Raw genomic sequence first — 24,502 nt, forward strand, 5'->3', positions numbered from 1 at the left:
CTTGCTCAATGCCACAATGTCAAAGGTCAAATAATGGCAAATGTTTTATCTCTTTAAAACTTTAGAATACTTACAATGCTATAGATAATTACAGAATTATTTGGGCAGCAAATGTGATAAAAACTCAACTCGCATCAAGTAAGGCATATGCTGCACTGTAATCGGGTTTCAGTAAAAAAAAATTAGGAACCCAATTAACCAATGCAAAAAGAAAAAAGTTCTGGAATATTTGTTAAATTCATATTTAGATTAAAATAGAATATCATTTATTTTAGAATAGATTAGATGAATAAAACTTTCATTTTTTAATGTTGCTTTTTTTTGCTAGCTTAAAGTAGTGGTCCTTTAATGAGGAGGCCTCCACGTGGCAAGGACTGGAAACAGCTTACACTCATTATTGTTAGTAGGCTGGCTGACATCCTCATGCAATATGTTGATTTTAGGAACAATTATAAATCATCCTTTTTATTTGTTTCAAAATGTTTGAATGATGCATAAGAATAAGACATGACACACATACCAACATTCACATATCATCCTCAATCCATCATCATCCTCAATCCATCCATCCTCATCATAATCATTATTATAATCATCCTCAATCCATCATCATCCTTAATCCATCATCATCATCATCCTCAATTTGAGCTGTACATGAGAGGCCGACCTCGCTGGAAGCTAGCTGGTCGGTCAGGTACATTTTTACCAAAATAGAGGTACGTTGGTTCTTCAAATAATTTGTCCAGGGTATATCTCATAAAAAGTAAAACCTTTTGAGCACTGAGTTAAAAAGACTGAAGTACTAGAACAATAGAAAAATACAGTTCATCTCTGAACTTCTGGATGTTGAATTTTAGGAAGAATTATAAATCATCCTTTTTATTAATCCCCTGCCGGTGAAACCGGAGGGGGCTATAGTGTCTGTCCGTCTGTCTGCCCGTCCGTCTCTCTGTCTGGAGTTTTGTTTCCAGACGATAACTTGAGAAAAGATTGATGGATTTGGATCAAACTTCACACAATGGTAGTTTTAAGGCAATATAGTGTTGGATTTTGTTTGGGGTCAAAAGATCAACTACAAAAGTCACTGTTACTAAAAATAGAACCTTGTCACAATTTAGTTTTCAGACAATTTGAGAACGGATTGATGGATTTGGTTGAAACTTGATACACTGGAAGCTAATAAATAATAAAACAAGACACTTCTGATACAGAACAAGTTCTACATTACTTGAAAAAATAATGTATTTATATCGCAATTACATCATGGGGCCAACTTATAAACTGGGATCCATAGTAAAGGGTTAGCTTATTGCAAACAGTTAAGTAGCATTTGCTCCCACTTGCTTTACAACAGAACATTGGTGGGCTTATTAGCAGACATGGGCTTATTTCTGATAAATACAGTAATTTACACATAACTGTAAGCTTGTTTGTTTCAAAACTTTTGCATAACAAGACCTGACACACCTACCAACATTCACACATCATCCTCAATCCATCATCATCATCATCATCATCATCAATCCATCCATCATCAATCAATCCATCATCCACCCATTCATCATCATCATCAATTCATCCATCATGTCCATGTCCATTGGTTCTATAAAGTTAGATATATCATTTCCAGCGTCACAACAATGTAAGTAGTTTCTATAGACATGAAATATTGGGATACATTTCACCCGAGGATGAATTGCTACATAGATCAAACACCAGAATGATAAATTGCAGTTGAGAAAGGAAATAAATTAGCTGGTTTTTCATGCTGTTGGTCAAAATAGAATGAAACGACACCAAAATGGTATATTCTTTACTTTGAATTTCAGGTAATGTTTTCAATTTCAGGTAATGTTTTCAATAGTAGATATTTCTGCTTCAGGAATCATGGTTTTATTTCAGGAATTACATTCTTTACTAACAATCCATACACACAGCATTCATCATACATATTTCGATAGTTTTAACAAGAGGCCCATAGGACATGTATCACTCACCTGGCTATATAATATGCTTACAGGTTGGATACTTGAATTATTTCCCATAGAGGTTAATTCTTATATTGTAACTGTCTTTCTCTTTTGATGCCCAGTAAAAGTTTATAGTTATTGGGCTGGGATCTCAACTGTTTTAAAGATAAGAAACAAGAAAGTAAGTCCCTAGAGGTGTGCCAAATCCAAGGTTCAATTCTTACATCATGAATGTGTTCATCACTTGATGCCAAGCAATTACATATATGGTTATGGGTCGGGATTTAAAACTGTTTCAAATATATAACCCAGAAACTAAGCACAGATGGGTGGGGCCAGACCTCAGTGCCATTCCATATATCACAATTGTGTTTATCGCTTGATGCCCATCAATGCTATGAGCATATGGTCATGGGAGCAGGCTTTAGACTGTTTTAAAGACATTCCCCATCACCCAAACATCCTTCCAAACCAAATTTGAACAAAATCCAATCAATCCTACAAGAAAAGTAGAATTTTAAAGAATCTGCTCCATTTCCCCGATTGGAATCTAGCTCTCCTGCCCTAAGAGGGTTAAGACTCATCATTTATCCTTTAGTTACGTATTTTTACTACACTTCAGGATGCTGTTGTTGCCTCTGGCAAAACCCCAGGTATCAAATCAAATTTCAGAATTATCCCTCACCCCAAATATTTCAGACCTGGTTGAAATCTTGGGTTTTAAGCAGGAGTCGTGTTTTAAAGGAAAAGTTTACACATGGCAATTGACAATGCCCAATAGCAATAGGTCATCTGTACCCTTTGGGTAAATATAAATTATTAAGTATTGTCTGAATATAATTATAGTCACTATAATAGTAAGATGCCCTTCCAATTAATTTTCTATGAAACCTAGGTAACTTGCAATCATCAATAATTACATTCTGGAAACATTTACTTCAAATTCCTTGCAAAATTCTGCTTCACGTTGAATAGAATACTATAAATTTCCACGTATAGTGCACACCTTTTCTTAGGTTTAAAGTGTTCTGTCGAAAAGGGGGTGCATACCACACAGGAATATGCCATTATTGGGGTTATTCTCGAGTTCTCTGATCCACCATATTGAACTACCCCCTTCACCTAGTTAAGAGGCATGGGTCATATATGATAGACTGATGATAAAAACAACAAAGAATAAAACAAATTTTGAATGTTGAAATGCAAATAAATTTCATTATTTATATAAAGCTAAGTAACAAAAAACTTGAAATAACACAGCAAATTTTAACAGAACAGGTTCCATAGTACTTACGACTTGCACGAATGGAACAGTAGACCGATAAATCCATAGAGCACTTAGCAACTATAAGCAGTTTTTAGTAATGTCGCTAGATCACTGAACAAAAATCCTTCAAATTCCTCATCATTGTCACTGTTAAAGAAGGATGCCACATTAAAGTCTGCCTCTATAGTATTCTCATTGTCATGTTAAAAGAGGTCGTCGTCCATCATCCTCCAAGGCAACATCAATGGTGGGTCCACTATCAAGGGTCATCTGTTCACAGAATGTCCAATTCCATAGATGCTTTGAAAGTGGTGACCTTATGACCTCTCTGAATCTGCATCTGTAAAACAATTTCATCTCGCATTTATTTATCATAAAGTAAATGAACTACCATATACGACGGTAAGATGGATTTTTTTTCTTGTTGAGAACATCGCGTACAAAAAGCCTCAAGAAAATTTCTAATAAGCTAAAATATTTCTTTATGCATGTACAGACATATGCAAACCAGTCAAGTATTGACAACCCTGCAAAAGATACCAGTATTCCTGTAACCAAACCTGCAAATGTTCTAGAGGTAAGCTATCAATGGTTTCCTGTACTTTGTCTATTAGATACAAATGAATACAATAAACAATAATAAGAAAAGTATGTGCATGTGTATATCATGTGTATATTAAGGCAAAAAAGGTATTACCCTGCCTCTTGACAGCAACATCGATTAAAATTCCATATAATAGCAAAATTATCAATGATGGAGATATACAATGATGTATACCAAAATCATAATTACCTATTCATGTTTAGACATCAGTATTATACAGCATTGTTTTAATTGAACATTTTCTACACAGGATACCTTAAATGTTGGAGAAAATTCTTAAGTAAATATTTGAATATAAATTTGTTTTTTGAACATGGATTCTTTTGTTTTGATAATCTGGAATCCTTATGTATGCTGCATTTGTTCAAATGCACAACCTGTGCATTCTAACATACCATCAGCACATCAATTATGTCAGGCTAGTGTGAATCGGATGTGGGATAAATATGATTGTACATTAAGCTTTATTTGACTCATGTATGCTGAAGATGTCCCTGAGGCCATGAAATTCACAACTTTGGTAAGCACTTTAAGATGCTTTCAGTAATGAAGAGTGTTTGATTCTACAATACCTGGGTGTTTAGAAGAAGACTTTTTGAAATCCAAGTCAATTTGACCCCACCCTATAGGGACTGTATAATCCACAATTTTGGTTCATCTTAGGCCACGAAGGTTTCTGCAAAGGTGATAGCAATAGGTCACCACGAGGCCCAATAATTAATTGTCAAACTCAAAGTGATCACTTTTCAGCCATTTTGCTTTTTTGATCAAATTCAAACGACCTAATTACGGACCAAAGGGAAAATAGATAAAAGTAAGAGAAATGTCCCCGCATTACTTCAAAAAATGTTAGCATGGATGAACAGACCTGAGATTAAGGGCAATTTGAACAGCTCGCTATGTAATGATGGGCTAGAAATGTCTTAAATGTTCACACCTGAAGCCTGAAGAACATCATTTAGACAAGTTCACAAAATATGACAGTGTCTGTAATGACTTAATATTTCCTACAAGCAACATACTTTAATATAACTGTGTGCTATGCAAATCATGCTGAAGACTGAACTTGTTTTAGCTGGATCCAAACAGCTGTTCATCTGTGTTACTGGTGTACCATGATGATGGGATCAAAATAGAGTGATTTGGTCACATGGTCATGTGTTGTCCATCTGAGAAAGAGACAAAGTGAATCATAAACATTAAAAAATCCAAACTGACAGTACTGACTGATCTGGAGTTGAATAGAAATTAAAATCGGGAAGTACTGAGGCTAAACGCATTGAAAAATGTTCAAATAACCGCAAAGCTATATTACTTTCCCCATACTCCTGCACTTTGGAATGCAAAAATAACTAAAATAAGAGAACCAGAGGCTATTTTTCTTAATTTTAAGTGATTTTATCTTTAATTCTTATTTCAAATTTGACGACAATGTGAATAAATCAAAATAGGTAAAAAAAAAACCAAAATACACACAACCATATATTTATCGCCAACAAGCCAAATAGCTCTATGATGAAGTTGACTAAATAAAACCTTTAAAATACCCAAGATGTTGCAATTACTATCTTATCAATGAGGATTTAGACAAATCGAAAGGACTTTATACCTACTTTATTTTGAATGTATTGCAAAGTTAGTCTTTACTTATCATAATTATATTTGTAGTTGAGGAAAGTAGATACACTATCTTCCTTGCAGTATCATGGTTATACTTTTCTTCCAGTAATTATGTCTATAAAGGCATATTTCTATGAGATTAAACCAGATTTCCATATATATATACAAAATTTACAATATTTTCACTATAGCTACTATTTCTGATCTCCAATGCATTAGATAATGTCACCATGACATGCTAAATGAATAAATGTTATGGAAATATTTCGTTCTAGTTAACTGATGATAATAAACATGAATATTTTGAGTTTTTTTTTTATATGCGGTTTGTTTGAAGGAATATTTTCATTTCAAGGAACTCTGATACACATTAACCAACATTGAGAAATCAGCACAATCAACCTTCATCAAATAAAACTAAAAGACAATAAATATAAGAAAACAGTCAACATCATGATCAGTACAGTATTAAAAATATATCGTTCATAAATCATGAGCACCAAATGTACCCTGCCTACGAAGCGCAAACTTTTTGTCTTCAAAAACTTGAAAAAGTGTCATGGCGGTGGGTGTGAAGCATATCATTAACTTGCTTACTTTGCGAGTATAAGTGAAAATATCACAATAAAATGATATTTTTGCTCTTTTGCCAATATTGTTTTAATTGACAGAAAAAAAACTTTTCAGAACATACCAATATGTACAGAGAGAAATCAAGCTCCATGTAGATCTGAGTTATGAAAAAAACTTTAAAATGGCACTATTAATGGCATTATTATTGAAGTCTAAATAACAAGAAATTGTAGGTGAAAATCAGGATCTGAAATGTGTATTTAGATGGTTAAGTAGATTCTCTGTTTCCTTATCACAGATTATATACTTGGTTAGAAATTAAGCTCAATGTGGAGTTAAACACTAAACTCTAAACATGGCACAAGTTATCAATTAAAGTCCAGGTGGAAATAAGAATTTGAAATGTGTGTTGGAATGGCCATACTGAGATATAAAAACATTCCAAACTTGGTTTATGATGACAACTTGTTAAATTTCTGGTTAGCTTGGAACTTTATCATGCTGCAAAATCTGTCTGGATGGTTATATATAGATATTCTATGTTTTGTTATGATTGGTTTTTGTATTTGATGAGAAATTAACCTTGATGTGGAGTGTTACACAAAAAACTGAAGATTTTTCTAATTTTATTGACATTTCAATTATCTTAACCATCAACACATCTTTTCAGAGTATGATTTAGATGTGTGGAAACTGCTTCTGGCTTTTAAACTAAAAGGTATAGAAATTATTTTATGGATCCAAATATGCATTAAAATATCTCATTTAAACTAAATTTAGAAACATTGGTAATGTCAACAATAGCTGTTTTCCCATCTCTCGAACATTGAGAAACCCGACTATTTGTGCAAGTTGTCAGAATAATTAATGGCACACGCACAGATATGAAATAGCAGCAGAGATATGTAACTTTCATTATGTCGTTACATGACATTAAAACTCTTAATATCTAAGGAGGCCAATTAAACTATCTGGGTTTCTTGAATGAAATTTAATCAACGACTAGTTCAGCATGTCTTGTGAAAATGGTTATATTATCTACATGAATTTAATTTTTAAATGTGCGCAATGCAGCCATGAACTCGTACAAGCAGTCAACTCCACAACCACTTCTCCACAGATCAACTCATCACGATTCAATCGCCTTATATGCGAACCCTACCACTGCAATCCTAACCATATTTTCAGAACAAAACCTGCTTTTTTGAATTGGGTTTACAAACGAGAAATGATTTTTTAATGTACCCACGTGCTTGTTGACTGGCTCGAAATTACCTTCATTAAAGTATTCCGAAAGTCTTGAAACGTAAAGACAGTCTCTGGTTTTATTGGTCCGGTTATATACTGTGAATTGTGATTGTGTTTTATGTGTTTTTCATTAATTTGGGATCATTACAGGAAAACATGTAAATCGATAAATGTACATTTCCTTCATAAAATTGTCTTTTTTTTATTTTGCTTCAAATCGATTACATGGCTATAAATACAACTTTGTTATTTTAAGCACATGTAACTAAACCAATTGAGTTCTAATTTATTTTTATTTAGCTTACAGGCAAATCCATTAATATTAATTTAAATTCCGGAAATACCAGTTCAGTTTTACATTATTAGTATACTACTTTTGGTTTACACATACTTCCACTTTCCCGCATTGGTATTGTATTAAAAGAAATGTTTACCTGAGTAGGCAGTCAGATTTGGCCGTTTAGACATTATTTTTAACTTTCTCTAACACTCGGATACTTAATGAGTATTTGTTAATCGGGGGATATAACATGAACTGATGGAGAAGGTATCCATGTTTGCACTGAAGCGTGTGTTTAAAACTGTTTTCTCTATTTTATTATCCAATAGGATAAACAACACAAAATACTAAAATGTATTTCACGGCGACGGAGGCATCGCTACTGATGAAATTAAAGAACGGGGAAATAGCAATATCTCAAACCTAAAATACGGTCACATTAACTCTACGAAAAACAACAAATTTTTTATAAATTCAAATGCTTTGACACATTCAACCTCTCATCTAAATTATTTTTAATGTAACCATCTATAGCTGATTCGGATCTCCAACTATTTCAGTTTTAAACCTTGAAATCCCTGCTTCCAAGTTAATGTTTCCCTTTCTAATAACTTATCAATCTCAATGTAAAACAGTTCAACAGTTCAGATTCGGAAGTTATTATATGTACCAATCTCGGAGTAACTTTACCCTCTACTGTGTCATCTTCGTCATCCAGAGTTATCGAACTTCCAGTAAAATCCGTGTCACTACAAAGTTTACAGAATATGGCCAAAGTACTTAGATGGCCTCAAGTATTTTCGAGACAAGTACTAAGTTGGAGACTGTGCATCCCATGGAAAAGGGAAGTGTTCAAGTGATTCGAAGTAAGTATTTAGCGTGTGGCGGGGCGGCGATACTGATACTGATAAAAGAATGGAGTGTGTTGTTTGTGGTCAAGCTTCATCATCGATTAAGAATTATGTGAGGCATGTGTCGGTGAAACACATTATAACATGTGGAATTAATGGATGTCCGCGAACATTTTCTAAGCATTCGTCATTTACGAGTCACGTTTACAGAACACTTAGTAGTGATAGTGCTTTTTCAGGAAATGATTTTGTTGATATAATCGATATTCATGAGAACCTTATGTGTTACTTGTGCAAAGAGTCATTACGGCCAGTTAAAATAATTTGGTAACACATGCTAAATCGGGGGACGCAATAACTTGCCCCGCGCAAAACTGTGAATGTGAATATAGTGTATTTTCCTCTTTTACTTCTCACATAACAAGAAAACATCCCAACCTGACCCTGTATGGCGTGAAGAATATTTTCATTGAATCTAGATCTATGGATATAGCTAACATAGAAAATCAAGATGAGCTACATGTACAACAAGGAAATGATTTAAACAACACAAACAAATTTGAAGATGAGGTATTCATATCTTGTTATGAAAAAAGTCTTGCACAAGTGTTCCTTAGACATCAGGAATTTCTCCATCTTCCTGTATCAACAATTCATAGTGTAATTGAAGAAATAAAAACCTTTTTTGAAATAACAATGGAAAATGTAAAAGAAAAAATTGTTAACAAATTGAAGGCACAGATTCAGCCCGACCTTTTGGAGGAAGTTGTTAAAGAAATTCAAACTAATGTATTTTCTTCTTCAATTGTCAATTTTTCATCCGCCTACAGGAGACATGTGTTTATGCAGGAAAACTTTCCATTTGTTCAGCCATGCACTGTATATTTGGGAGCAAATAGCAAACACAAACAGAAAATTTCAATACATACCTACTTTGGAAACAATTCAATGTATGTTGAAAGATGAGGACATAATTTCATCAATATTGGGGAATGAAAACAAGAACCAGAACTAAAACATTCTGATTGACTTCAAAGATGGTATACACTATTCTGAAAACAAACTATTTAAGTCAGAAAAAAATTGTATTCAAGTTATTATTTACTATGATGAATTTGAAGTAGTAAACCCACTCGGTTCAAGAAGAGGCAAACACAAAATGGGTGCCTTTATATGTCACTTGGAAATCTCAATCCATTCCAACACTCAGGATTAAATTGCACTCAACTATGTATCTTGTGTCCTGTTCCAGACAAACAATACTACAGCCACTTTTAAATGATTTAAAAGTTCTGGAATGAGATGGGTTATCAATAAAACATGATTGCACTGCATATAATTTCAAAGGATCTTTAATTTATATATGTGCTGATAATCTTGGAAGTCACCAAGTTGGAGGCTTCATGGAAAGTTTTGGACCCAATTTGAAGCATGTGTGTAGGTTCTGTATGGCAACTCCTGAAGATGTGCAAAGCGGTTTTAATGTGTCAACTGTATGTCAACGAGATGTGCAGTCGTATGATTGGCAAGTGAATGAAGTAGAAAATGGTAATGCTGCTAGCTCAGAATATGGACTGAAGATAAATAGCCCTTTCAATGAACTGAAATATTTCCATGTTATGAATGGACTTCCTCCAGACTGTATGCATGATCTATTAGAAGGTTGTGCTAGAGTGGAAATTCCTCTTGTATTGAAAAAACTCTCAAAAGATGGCTATTTCACTGAAGATTTAGTCATTTCACGGATAGACAGTTTTCAGTTTGATAAGTGTGATATTACTGATAAACCTGCTACACCAAAGAGTCTATCAAGTATCACCCAGACTGCTATTCAAATGTGAACATTGGTGCGATTCCTTCCATTTATGCTCGGAGACCTTGTGCCTCCTGGAGACATGGACTGGGAACTTCTGTTACTGTTCAAACGTATAGTTGAAGTGTCACTGTGTCCGAGGATTCATAAGAGAATGTGTCCATACTTAGAGGCTATCATTACAGATCATCATATGCTTTTCAAGGAATGTTTTTCAGGGGAAAGACTGACACCAAAACATCATTTTTTTATTCATTATCCACAACAGATTTTGAATTTTGGACCACTACGTTCTTGTTGGTGTATGCGTTTTGAAGCAAAACATCGGTACTTTAAAATGATGGCTAGCCGACTTGGGAATTTCAAAAACCTCTCATCAACTTAGCCAACAGACATCAGACCATGCAAGCTTATGTAGCTGAATGTGGATTTCTACACTCTTCTGCATCAATTAAGGTATCATCTACCATTCCGATATCAGAAAGAGCAGCAGGATACAAGAATCTGTTTGAGAGGAAAGGCCTACAAATAAAACAATTTTCTTGTTTGAAAGATGTCACTATTCACGGAATATGTTACCACATTGGATGTTTTATTGTTACTGGAATGGAAAGAGAGGATCCTGTTGCCTCCAGGATTCTGCGCATTTTCATACAACACAAAACCTTGACCCACTTTCAAGGTCACAGGGGTCAAATATGTAAAAATCTTTAACAAACTTTTTCTGGATAACCAGAAGACCACGGTGCTGATATTGGTATATATTCTGGATTGGAGGCCTAGGGCTAAAAATCAAATGACTTTGATTCTTAACCAAGGTTTCAATGAGTTCAAAATCTTTTGGTTTTTTTTGTCAGATGACTGAAAGGCTCATGGGCCTCTTGTATCAAACAATTTTAACTGGAGGCATACCTTTATTTCACAAATTTTGCATTGTTTTCAAAGGTAAAAGCTAAGACACACATTTGGTACTTTGCAGCTATATGTAATTACATGTAAGTAATCAATATACAGCATGCTAAATATTGATTACATTTGCATCATACATCTAAAGGTATTGAAGGATAATAGAAATGTTACACTGTTTACTTCTAAAAGGACCATATGGAAGATAAGCCGTAGGCTAAGTATGTAATCCTCAGAAAATAAAGTTTATTATTATAAAAGTAATTTTCCTCCTGTGAAGTTTCCACATTATACATTTTTCTGTTTTTTTTCTTGTTTCAGATGGATACTGTCTGTCCTAATTTGGAGGACCCTGAAGACCTACAATTTCTTGTTAAATGTGGTTTTTCAACAAAGATTGTCACCATTTGCAAGGAAGATATATTGACTTTACCAAACAAGTTGGGAATAAAAAAACTAGTTCTGTTAACATACCGATTTCATAAAGATTGGGATGAGTATGTTGATATTGCAGATGATAAGGAATTTTTCACTTTGAAGACAAAGGAAAAACTTCAACTCACTATCACTGATTCAGATGAGAAAGTTGAAGATAATTCATTAATTCTAATTTCCACACCTCAGTCATCTGTTCTTAGTGAAGCTTTAGATGATACTGATACCAGTTCAATCATTTCATCACCAGAAATGAAGGCTTCAACTTCAGGGATAGAAAAGAGAGGTACTAGAATGTGGCCAAAGACTTTCAAGCTTGACAGTTCTAAATACTCCCAAGATATTGTTGACCCATCTTCAGGAAGAAAAATCTCTTTCTTGGGCAAACAAACATGAGTTGTTGCAACATATAGGGGAAGCTATAACAGAGTATACTTTTTATGCAAATGGACAAATAAGTGAGGTGGCTAGCAGGGTTTTCCATAATTTTGTTAGTAGTAGGCTGTGTAGTGAAAGTAGGAGGCTGGCCTGCCGTGTACGTGTAGTCGTGTATGGAACATTATTATGGAACTGGATTGGTGTAGGCAGCCAAATGATCAAAGTAGCCAGTCATATTGGCCGGCAACCGGCTCTTATGGAAAACCCTGAGCTAGGCTTCTCACTGACACATACCCATACCTGACAGAAAAAATTGGAAATGGATATGATGGATGGACACAGTGCATTCATGACAAACTTAAAAACATGCGCAGAAATATGAGTGAACCAGCAGTGAAATGGAGAAAAAAAAGAACAAAATTGGAAATGGACAGTGGTAGCTCTGCCTCAAGCAGTGCCAGTAGTACACCTAGCATGCAAAAGAAAAGAAGTGTACCTAAGGGTTCCAACTGGGCACCATTGGTAACAGGCAACCATGAAGACTTTGAAAATATGGCATCTGAATTGAAAGACTATATCAATAGTGGTCAGAATGACATTGATCACATTGACTATATCATGCAAAAGACTTTTCCCCTTCGTCGGAGTCTTGTAAATACTGGTCCACCGATACAAACAATCTTAGAGGAGTACCCAGCACTCAAAATAGTTGAGGTATGTCCGAAGGAAATGACCCGTTTGACATGTGTAGACGCTATGAAAATTTTCAAGACAAACCTCACAAAGATTCCAGAAAATGTTATGAACATTATTAAGAACAAAAAAAAGAAGACTGAAAGATCTGATGCAATAATTAATAGATTGGACTGTGTGATTGCTGATCTGGATGAAATAACTCCCAAATCTGTATTTGTTCACAAACTCATTGCTTCATGTTTGATGTTGCCACACCTCTTTGACGAAGATGATGGTTCCTTCATCAAAGAAATCAGTGTAAGTTTTAATTTATGGTGTACATCAGAGTAAAATATTTTAACTAATATCAATGCAGGTTGATGAATCAAAAGTTTCCTCTTCTTTAGCAGTGCTTTCAGTGTGTTTTGGGTTTGTATACTGGACCCATGTCCCTCGAGATTTTAGCTGAAACTTTCCATTTTACATTTATATGGAAAAGGTTCCAAAATACACTGATGGACTTTTATTAATTTATGTTTAAAACAATCCACAATTTCACATTCCAATTCAATGGGTATCAGGATGCTCTGAAATAAATTATTTAATTATTCAGTATGAAGTTTCATCATATATTACACATACAGGTGCCTGAGCGTAATTTCTCAAAACTGGGATATAGGCACATTTAGCAAAGTTACCTCCCTTATCATAAATCTTGCCACTAATTATTGTACATTTCAGTTAGTTATACCGAGATACAAAATTGTAAATGGCTTCTGTTAATTCCGACTCTGCTTATATATGCCTTGCAATCTGAAGTACCCTTAACGTTTTTCAAGCAAAAGGTATTCTTTAAGTTAATGATAGCTACATCCATCATTTTAGGACAGTATAGCAGCCTGTTATGAGGGCTTTTTTTTAGGTCATCTGATCTTATATTCATTGTGCTTTATCCGTTGTCATCCATCATCCATTGTATGCCTTCTGTATAAACTTTTTGTTCAAACAACATCTCAATAACCATAACCCAGGGTACAGATATTAGGCATGTAGCATACTGGGGTGAAGCCCTTCCAAGTTTGTTCAAATGAATGACCTTGACTCACTTTCAAGGTCGCAAGGGTCAAATGTTATAAAATCTTTAACAAACTTCCTCTGACTAATGAAAAGACCCAGAATACTGGGATATGGCCAGTAGCATGCTAGAATATTGGTCCACCAAGTTTGTTCAAATGAATGACTTGACTTACTTTCATGGTCATTGTTTAATTAGAGAAAAGCCTATCTGCATCATAATAGAATTATAGAACTAATTTGACTTTCAAGAATATTAATTAATCATAATGACAAGGTATTTGAGTGCTGTGAGGTGGAATTTAAATTAACTTTACCTGTTTTGGCACGTTAAATATTTATTTCATGCATCCATTTACTGTGATATTTCTTGATGGACAAACACATTATTCTCTTAAAAATGTAGATTAAATTTGGTTGCATTTTTTTGCCTCACAGGGTATATAATGTATGTCATGTGTTATGTTTTTTAGACTGATGAAAACTTGATGGAATTAGTGAAGTGCGGACCAAGGACACCTTTTATAATTGCCATCAAACCATTTGACAGTAAAAACAGGATATTTTACATCGCTGTAGAGGGCAACATTATTTTGAATAACAAAGACATTCTGGAGGCAGTTTTTCTGCTTATGTCCACCTACTGGATATTCTATATTGAATATCCAATAAAAGCAAGACATACATACCAGTTTTTGCAGCATTTTGCTTTACAATTGTCATTTGGAGAGACTCCAGCAAAGAAAGTGATTACAATTGCTCAAAAGGTAAGATTGGAATTAAACTGCTTGTATTTTGATGGTCGTTGGTAATGATATTATGATTATAGCCCTCCATGGATGTTGACATTTTGATAAATTGAAATTTATTGGAAATTCTTTCAATAGGAGAAATTTGATAATATTTGGTAAAATTATGTCAAGATTTTGGTCATTTTATGCCATTGAGGACTGGGGAGCATATTGTTTCATGTCTTGACAGTCTAGTCTGTGTCTGTTTCTCTGTTGAATAAATCAAATTTGGTATGTTGCTTACATATAAAAAAAAATAAATGGTATTTAAAATCTAAATTAAGGGTTCAATTTTCATGTGTATTTCCAATACATGTATACATTTATTTGTTTCAGGTATCAATATGAGTGATTTTGTGGATCTGACAGACCTGCCGGACTTGATATTGGAGAAGATCTTGGGATATGTTGGAATATTTGACCTGTTGAAGAATGTAAGCAGGACCTGTAGATTTATGAACACTTTTGTACACACTAGGTCAGTGCTGTGGAAGCACATGGATTTAAAGTGGTTAGAAGATGCAGCAATTTTTTCCAACAAAGACCAAGTGTACAGTGTGTTCAGGCATGCACACCAGTTTTGCTGCCTAGATATTCCAATGATGACCTGTAACTTTAATGACAGTGTAGCTATTTTGGATGAATGTTTAAACACATATTTACCGCTGTCAAAACATTTTTTTTGGCTAGACTTGTCCTATGCAGAATTTTCTACACTGTCTTTTGTACCATGTCTCGAAAATCTGTCAACATTGCTGATTGCAGGATGTGAAATATCACGGACACCGAGTTTTTACATATAAAACATTGACCCAAACTTACATACTTAAGTGTTGGCTACACAAATATCAGTGGGTCAACTTTGGCTGCTGTGCTAAGTCCTCCCATTGTTGATGTAGATGCACCAAATGTGATAGTCAGTCTTGAGGTGGCATATAGCATTTTGCAGAATTGTGAATCAACTCTACATAATATTATGTTTGGTTTGGAAGAAAGTGTCGTAAAACAACAGTTTAAACACTTGACCCCTGAATTGATTTATGTTTTTATTACACTTTCTCTAACCAAAAATCATTTTCTCATATTTAATGCTAATAAAAAAAGATTTGATTGATTATAACTTGTATACATATTGTTATTTCCACATTGCATTGTAATTACAATAATGTATGTATGGTATTTTGAGGATATTGTTGGTTATTACTCTTATAGGCATGCAAGATAAAGAGTGCTTTATTGATCATGAAGAAAGTGTATTGCAGGTAGCATCACTGCATGGCTATTTTGAAAGTTTATGAAATAAAATGTTGGGATATTTAATTTCTTTTGTTGTCAATAATGATATCTCAACAAAATATTATGGTATTAAATAAACTGATTGTTTTGTCTATCCATTTCAAATACATTTATATCTTATGAGCCCAAACAAAAAGATTTAAGTTCATATTTACACGATGGCATTGTATAGTAAAATTTATACATGTGGTTAGGTTATTCATGGTGGTAATCGGTGAAAGTTAGGGGGTCAAATGTCACACTTGACCACATTGTTGGAATGGGGGTAATTCAACAGTAGTGTGGTGTATCAACCTTGGAAATAAAAAAAATTCTGTTTGATTTTTTCTCCCATGATGATGTATACCATCTACATTACTGTAGTGATATTAAATCATTACTGATTTTGCTGGTGGCAGTTGAGTTTACACTCATTATTGGCATAAACTTTCCTTAAATGTGTTGGTGTAACACTAAAGCACCATCGCAACTGTGGTGTTTTGTTAAATCATAGGCATCCATGTAAGTTTACATTCAAACTACACTCATGCAGTTGTGCTGCTACACCACAGGTACTGGTGTAAGTTTACACCTAACTGGTATTGTGTAATGTTACAACTGATTGGTATGGTGTAATGTTACACCTAATTGGTATGGTGTAATGTTACACCACAGGTACTGGTGTAATGTTACACCTAATTGGTATGGTGTAATGTTACACCTGATTGGTATGGTGTAATGTTACACTACAGGTACTGGTGTAATGTTAACCTAATTGGTATGGTGTAATGTTACACCACAGGTACTGGTGTAATGTTACACCTGATTGGTATGGTGTAATGTTACACCTGATTGGTATGGTGTAATGTTACACTACAGGTACTGGTGTAATGTTACACCACAGGTACTGGTGTAATGTTACACCTGATTGGTATGGTGTAATGTTACACCTAATTGGTATGGTGTAATGTTACACCTAATTGGTATGGTGTAATGTTACATCACAGGTACTGGTGTAATGTTACACCTAATTGGTATGGTGTAATGTTACACCACAGGTACTGGTGTAATGTTACACCTGATTAATATGGTGTAATGTTACACCTGATTAATATGGTGTAATGTTACACCTGTAATGTTTAAGGTATGGTGTAATGTTACACCTGATTAATATGGTGTAATGTTACACCTGATTGGTATGGTGTAATGTTACACTACAGGTACTGGTGTAATGTTACACCTGATTGGTATGGTGTAATGTTACACTACAGGTACTGGTGTAATGTTACACCTGATTAATATGGTGTAATGTTACACCTGATTGGTATGGTGTAATGTTACACCTGATTGGTATGGTGTAATTCTACACATGATTGGTATGGTGTAATGTTACACATGATTGGTATGGTGTAATTGGTATGGTGTAATGTTACACCTAATTGGTATGGTGTAATGTTACACAGGTACTGGTGTAATGTTACACCTGATTGGTATGGTGGTATGGTGTAATGTTACACCTACAGGTATGGTGTAATGTTACACCTGATTGGTATGGTGTAATGTTACACCTGGTATTGGTACCTGATTAATATGGTGTAATGTTACACCTGATTAATATGGTGTAATGTTACACCTGACAGGTATGGTGTAATGTTACACCTGAGGTATGGTGTAATGTTACACCTGATTGGTATGGTGTAATGTTACACCTGATTGGTATGGTGTAATGGTACACCTGATTGGTATGGTGTAATGTTACACCAGGTACTGGTGTAATGTTACACCTGATTGGTATGGTGTATTGGTATGGTTACACTACAGGTACTGGTGTAATGTTACACCTGATTGGTATGGTGTAATGTTTCACATAATTGATATGGTGTTATGTTTCACATAATGGGTATGGTGTAATGTTTCACCTGATTGGTATGGTGTAATGTTACACCTAATGTTACACCTGATTAATATGGTGTAATGTACTGGTGTAATGTTACACCTGTAATGCTACACCTGATTGGTATGGTGTAATGTTACACCTGATTAATATGGTGTAATGTTACACCTGATTGGTATGGTGTAATGTTACACTTGATTGGTATGGTGTAATGTTACACTACAGGTACTGGTGTAATGTTACACTACAGGTACTGGTGTAATGTTACACCTGATTAATATGGTGTAATGTTACACCTAATTGGTATGGTGTAATGTTACACTACAGGTACTGGTGTAATGTTAAACCTGATTAGTATGGTGTAATGTTACACCTGATTAATATGGTGTAATGTTACACCTGAATGATATGGTGTAATGTTACACCTGATTAATATGGTGTAATGTAACACCACAGGTACAGGTGTAATGTTACACTACAGGTACTGGTGTAATGTTACACCTAATTGGTATGGTGTAATGTTACACTACAGGTACTGGTGTAATGTTACACCTGATTAATATGGTGTAATGTTACACTACAGGTACTGGTGTAATGTTACACCTGATTGGTATGGTGTAATGTTACACCTAATTGATATGGTGTAATGTTACACCTAATTGGTATGGTGTAATATTACACCTGATTGGTATGGTGTAATGTTACACCTGATTGGTATGGTGTAATGTTACACTGATTGGTATGGTGTAATGTTACACCTGATTGGTATGGTGTAATTACAGGTATGGTGTAATGTTACACCTAATGTTACACCTGATTGGTATGGTGTAATGTTACACTACAGGTACTGGTGTAATGTTACACCTGATTAATATGGTGTAATGTAACACCACAGGTACAGGTGTAATGTTACACCTGATTAATATGGTGTAATGTTACACTACAGGTACTGGTGTAATGTTACACCTGATTGGTATGGTGTAATGTTACACTACAGGTACTGGTGTAATGTTACACCTGATTAATATGGTGTAATGTTACACTACAGGTACTGGTGTAATGTTACACCTGATTGGTATGGTGTAATGTTACACCTAATTGATATGGTGTAATGTAATGTTACACCTGATTAATATGGTGTAATGTTACACTACAGGTACTGGTGTAATGTTACACCTGATTGGTATGGTGTAATGTTACACTACAGGTACTGGTGTAATGTTACACCTGATTAATATGGTGTAATGTTACACCACAGGTACTGGTGTAATGTTACACCTGATTAATATGGTGTAATGTTACACCTGATTGGTATGGTGTAATGTTACACCTGATTGGTATGGTGTAATGTTACACCTAATTGGTATGGTGTAATGTTACACCTGATTTGTATGGTGTAATGTTACACCTGATTGATATGGTGTAATGTTACACCACAGGTACTGGTGTAATGTTACACCTGATTGGTATGGTGTAATGTTACACCTAATTGATATGGTGTAATGTTACACATAATTGGTATGGTGTAATGTTGCACCTGATTGGTATGGTGTAATGTTACACCTAATTGGTATGGTGTAATGTTACACCTAATTGATCTGGTGTAATGTAACACCACAGGTACTGGTGTAATGTTACACCTAACTGGTATTGTGTAATGTTACACCTGATTGGTATGGTGTAATGTTACACCTGATTGGTATGGTGTAATGTAACACTACAGGTACTGGTGTAATGTTACACCTGATTAATATGGTGTAATGTTACACCTGATTGGTATGGTGTAATGTTACACTACAGGTACTGGTGTAATGTTACACCTGATTAATATGGTGTAATGTTACACCACAGGTACTGGTGTAATGTTACACCTGATTGATATGGTGTAATGTTACACCACAGGTACTGGTGTAATGTTACACCTGATTAATATGGTGTAATGTTACACTACAGGTACTGGTGTAATGTTACACCTGATTAATATGGTGTAATGTTACACCTGATTAATATGGTGTAATGTTACACCTGATTAATATGGTGTAATGTTACACCTGATTAATATGGTGTAATGTTACACCTGATTAATATGGTGTAATGTTACACCTGATTAATATGGTGTAATGTTACACTACAGGTACTGGTGTAATGTTACACCTGATTAATATGGTGTAATGTTACACCTGATTGGTATGGTGTAATGTTACACTACAGGTACTGGTGTAATGTTACACCTGATTGGTATGGTGTAATGTTACACCTAATTGGTATGGTGTAATGTTACACCTAATTGGTATGGTGTAATGTTACACCTGATTGGTATGGTGTAATGTTACACCTGATTGGTATGGTGTAATGTTACACTACAGGTACTGGTGTAATGTTACACCTGATTGGTATGGTGTAATGTTACACTACAGGTACTGGTGTAATGTTACACCTGATTGATATGGTGTAATGCTACACCTGATTGGTATGGTGTAATGTTACACCTGATTAATATGGTGTAATGTTACACCACAGGTACTGGTGTAATGTTACACCTGATTAATATGGTGTAATGTTACACTACAGGTACTGGTGTAATGTTACACTACAGGTACTGGTGTAATGTTACACCTGATTGGTATGGTGTAATGTTACACCTAATTGGTATGGTGTAATGTTACACCTAATTGGTATGGTGTGATGTTACACCTGATTGGTATGGTGTAATGTTACACTACAGGTACTGGTGTAATGTTACACCTGATTGGTATGGTGTAATGTTACACTACAGGTACTGGTGTAATGTTACACCTGATTGGTATGGTGTAATGTTACACTACAGGTACTGGTGTAATGTTACACCTGATTGGTATGGTGTAATGTTACACCTGATTGGTATGGTGTAATGTTACACCTGATTGGTATGGTGTAATGTTACACCTGATTGGTATGGTGTAATGTTACACCTGATTGGTATGGTGTAATGTTACACCTGATTGGTATGGTGTAATGTTACACCTGATTGGTATGGTGTAATGTTACACCTGATTGATATGGTGTAATGTTACACCACAGGTACTGGTGTAATGTTACACCTGATTAATATGGTGTAATGTAACACCACAGGTACAGGTGTAATGTTACACAACAGGTACTGGTGTAATGTTACACCTAATTGGTATGGTGTAATGTTACACCTGATTGGTATGGTGTAATGTTACACCTAATTGGTATGGTGTAATGTTACACCTGATTGGTATGTTGTAATGTTACACCTGATTGGTATGGTGTAATGTAACATCTAATTGGTATGGTGTAATGTTACACCTGATTAATATGGTGTAATGTTACACCTGATTAATATGGTGTAATGTTACACTACAGGTACTGGTGTAATGTTACACCTGATTAATATGGTGTAATGTAACACCTAATTGGTATGGTGTAATGTTACACCTAATTGCTATGGTGTGATGTTACACCTGATTGGTATGGTGTAATGTTACACCTGATTGGTATGGTGTAATGTTACACTACAGGTACTGGTGTAATGTTACACCTGATTGGTATGGTGTAATGTTACACTACAGGTACTGGTGTAATGTTACACCTGATTGATATGGTGTAATGTTACACCTGCTTAATATGGTGTAATGTTACACCTGATTAATATGGTGTAATGTTACACCACAGGTACTGGTGTAATGTTACACCTGATTAATATGGTGTAATGTTACACTACAGGTACTGGTGTAATGTTACACTACAGGTACTGGTGTAATGTTACACCTAATTGGTATGGTGTAATGTTACACCTAATTGGTATGGTGTAATGTTACACCTGATTGGTATGGTGTAATGTTACACTACAGGTACTGGTGTAATGTTACACCTGATTGGTATGGTGTAATGTTACACTACAGGTACTGGTGTAATGTTACACCTGATTGGTATGGTGTAATGTTACACTACAGGTACTGGTGTAATGTTACACTACAGGTACTGGTGTAATGTTACACCTGATTGGTATGGTGTAATGTTACACCTGATTGGTATGGTGTAATGTTACACCTGATTGATATGGTGTAATGTTACACCTGATTGGTATGGTGTAATGTTACACCTGATTGGTATGGTGTAATGTTACACCTGATTGGTATGGTGTAATGTTACACCTGATTGGTATGGTGTAATGTTACACCTGATTGGTATGGTGTAATGTTACACCTGATTAATATGGTGTAATGTTACACCTGATTGGTATGGTGTAATGTTACACCTGATTGGTATGGTGTAATGTTACACCTGATTGATAAGGTGTAATGTTACACCTGATTGGTATGGTGTATTGTTACACCTGATTGGTATGGTGTAATGTTACACCTGATTAATATGGTGTAATGTTACACCTGATTGGTATGGTGTAATGTTACACCTGATTGGTATGGTGTAATGTTACACCTGATTGGTATGGTGTAATGCTACACCTGATTGGTATGGTGTAATGTTACACCTGATTAATATGGTGTAATGTTACACCTGATTGGTATGGTGTAATGTTACACTACAGGTACTGGTGTAATGTTACACCTGATTGGTATGGTGTAATGTTACACTACAGGTACTGGTGTAATGTTACACCTGATTGGTATGGTGTAATGTTACACCTGATTGGTATGGTGTAATGTTACACTACAGGTACTGGTGTAATGTTACACTACAGGTACTGGTGTAATGTTACACTACAGGTACTGGTGTAATGTTACACTACAGGTACTGGTGTAATGTTACACTACAGGTACTGGTGTAATGTTACACCTGATTGGTATGGTGTAATGTTACACCTGATTGATATGGTGTAATGTTACACCTGATTGGTATGGTGTAATGTTACACCTGATTGGTATGGTGTAATGTTACACTACAGGTACTGGTGTAAGTTTACACCTGATTGATATGGTGTAATATTACACCTGATTGGTATGGTGTAATGTTACACCTGATTGGTATGGTGTAATGTTACACCTGATTGGTATGGTGTAATGTTACACTACAGGTACTGGTGTAAGTTTACACCTGATTGGTATGGTGTAATGTTACACTTTTCTTGCAGGTGTAACTCTACACTATTTCCTGGAAAGTTTACACCTGGCTGCCACCATTTTTGGTGTAAATTAACACCTTATTTTTTACAGTGTACGTGTATATAAGCGTGTATACAAAATCACACATTTCTGTACAGATATACTGTAAGAAATCAACAATAAAAACTATCAAGTTTGACAGAATAAATGTCGTTACACAATGAAACACTGACAATCACTTCCTTCTAAGTTCACACCGAAATTCGGTATCAAAAGCAAAAACTGTTGAGAACTTATAATATTCCTCGACCATACCGAATGGTACAAAAGTCTATACACACGTGTGTACAGTAAGCCACTTGCTTTAAATTACTACGATAATTTATCGAAAGTCCATACGTAAAGCAATCATTTGAAAATTAAGATCCATATGGCCAAATATGCCTTTCCCGGACATGGAGGGTGTATAAAAACACTTGCCTGTTTGCACAAAACAGCACAAACATTCTGCTCTCTAGGTACCCATTCCATCTCCAACGAGATATGATTCTGTATCATCAACTTGTAAATATCTAATGCTAAAGCCTGCAAAGGCGGCTTCATACTGCCCTTTTCCACGATCTTAACCACAGCTTGGTTGTCAGAAAACCATTGAACTCTAGTACCACGTAACACGTGTATTAATGACAACAAAACCCTATACACCGCAATCAGTTCCCTGAAAGTTCAACTCTGACCTGCCTCGAATTGAGCCCACATCCCATGTGACACACCCACCTTTGAGTCTACACAATACCCACCGTAACCTGTCTCACTAGCATCTGAATAGACGATTCTATTACATTGCGGAAAATACCGCAACTCTCTGGAATTTATACAACTCATATGATTTAACCAAAATTGTATCTGCGATACACAACTATCACTCAATCTAACTATCATTCCAGGTTTTAGCTTCCAACGTACACATACTAATTCATCTGGTAATAAGTTGTGTGATGTTCCCTAGGACAATACTCATCGATATAACCTGCCCTACAAACCTAGCCAGCGCCCTAACATGGACTGCTCTTCCACTATACACATACTTCAAGATATCTAATGCACAATCGTTTGCTTTCGTAATCCGATGATCAGGTATTCTCAAAATACCCAACCAAGTATCAATATCTACCCCGAGAAAAATCATATGCTGTACAGGATCCCACATGGATTTATCTGCCTTCGGTACAAACCTTTGACCTTTGCACTTTGTACCCCTCACCTCTCCACTTATCTACTAAAGGTCTGGTCGATTTCGTAAAACAATACGGTGCTGTCGACAAACCAAACGGTAATACTAAAAATCGAAAATACACTATAACTGACTGTATTATCCAAGCAAAACCAAGATATTGGGTATGGGGAGGGTACACATCTACATGATGATATGCGGAATGGATATCGAATTTGATTAACCACCCCTTATTTTCTATATACACCAACGCCGTACACAAGTCATCGTACTTAACAATTGCTTCCATAAATGCATATCAACTTCCCTTAGATCCAAAATCAACCGTTTTTTTACCGTTACTTTGAACAGATACAGTTAAAGGACTTGTCACTAAAGGTGGACTATCACACCTCTCAATTAACTTCCTATCCTCCAACTCCAAAATAGCTTTTTCCACAAATTCCCCGTTTTTTAACGCCGATTTATTATTAGGCATGTCCTTTTCATATGGTTCCGAAAATAATGGTAATTTGTAACCATTTTCAATAGTGTCTAATACGAAG

At 35.2% G+C, this 24,502-nt stretch overlaps 2 protein-coding genes across 2 annotated transcripts in view; one reads left to right on the forward strand and one right to left on the reverse strand.

Moving 5' to 3' along the window:
* LOC132552879 (peptidyl-prolyl cis-trans isomerase) overlaps window positions 1-24,502 on the reverse strand; it is a 513,126-nt gene that overhangs the window by 83,937 nt on the left and 404,687 nt on the right. The gene's annotated exons all lie outside the window — the stretch shown is intronic.
* On the forward strand, window positions 12,312-14,833 carry LOC132552885 (sterile alpha motif domain-containing protein 3-like). The gene is made up of 3 exons (XM_060217078.1): window positions 12,312-12,938; window positions 14,168-14,461; window positions 14,822-14,833. Exons 1-3 carry the CDS (start codon window positions 12,312-12,314, stop codon window positions 14,831-14,833), a joined length of 933 nt encoding a protein of 310 aa, XP_060073061.1.

This window comes from Ylistrum balloti, unplaced genomic scaffold (assembly GCF_031769215.1).
Source record: "Ylistrum balloti isolate Yb309-2 unplaced genomic scaffold, AGI_CSIRO_Ybal_v1 Utg370284, whole genome shotgun sequence".
Lineage (NCBI taxonomy): Eukaryota > Metazoa > Mollusca > Bivalvia > Pectinida > Pectinidae > Ylistrum > Ylistrum balloti.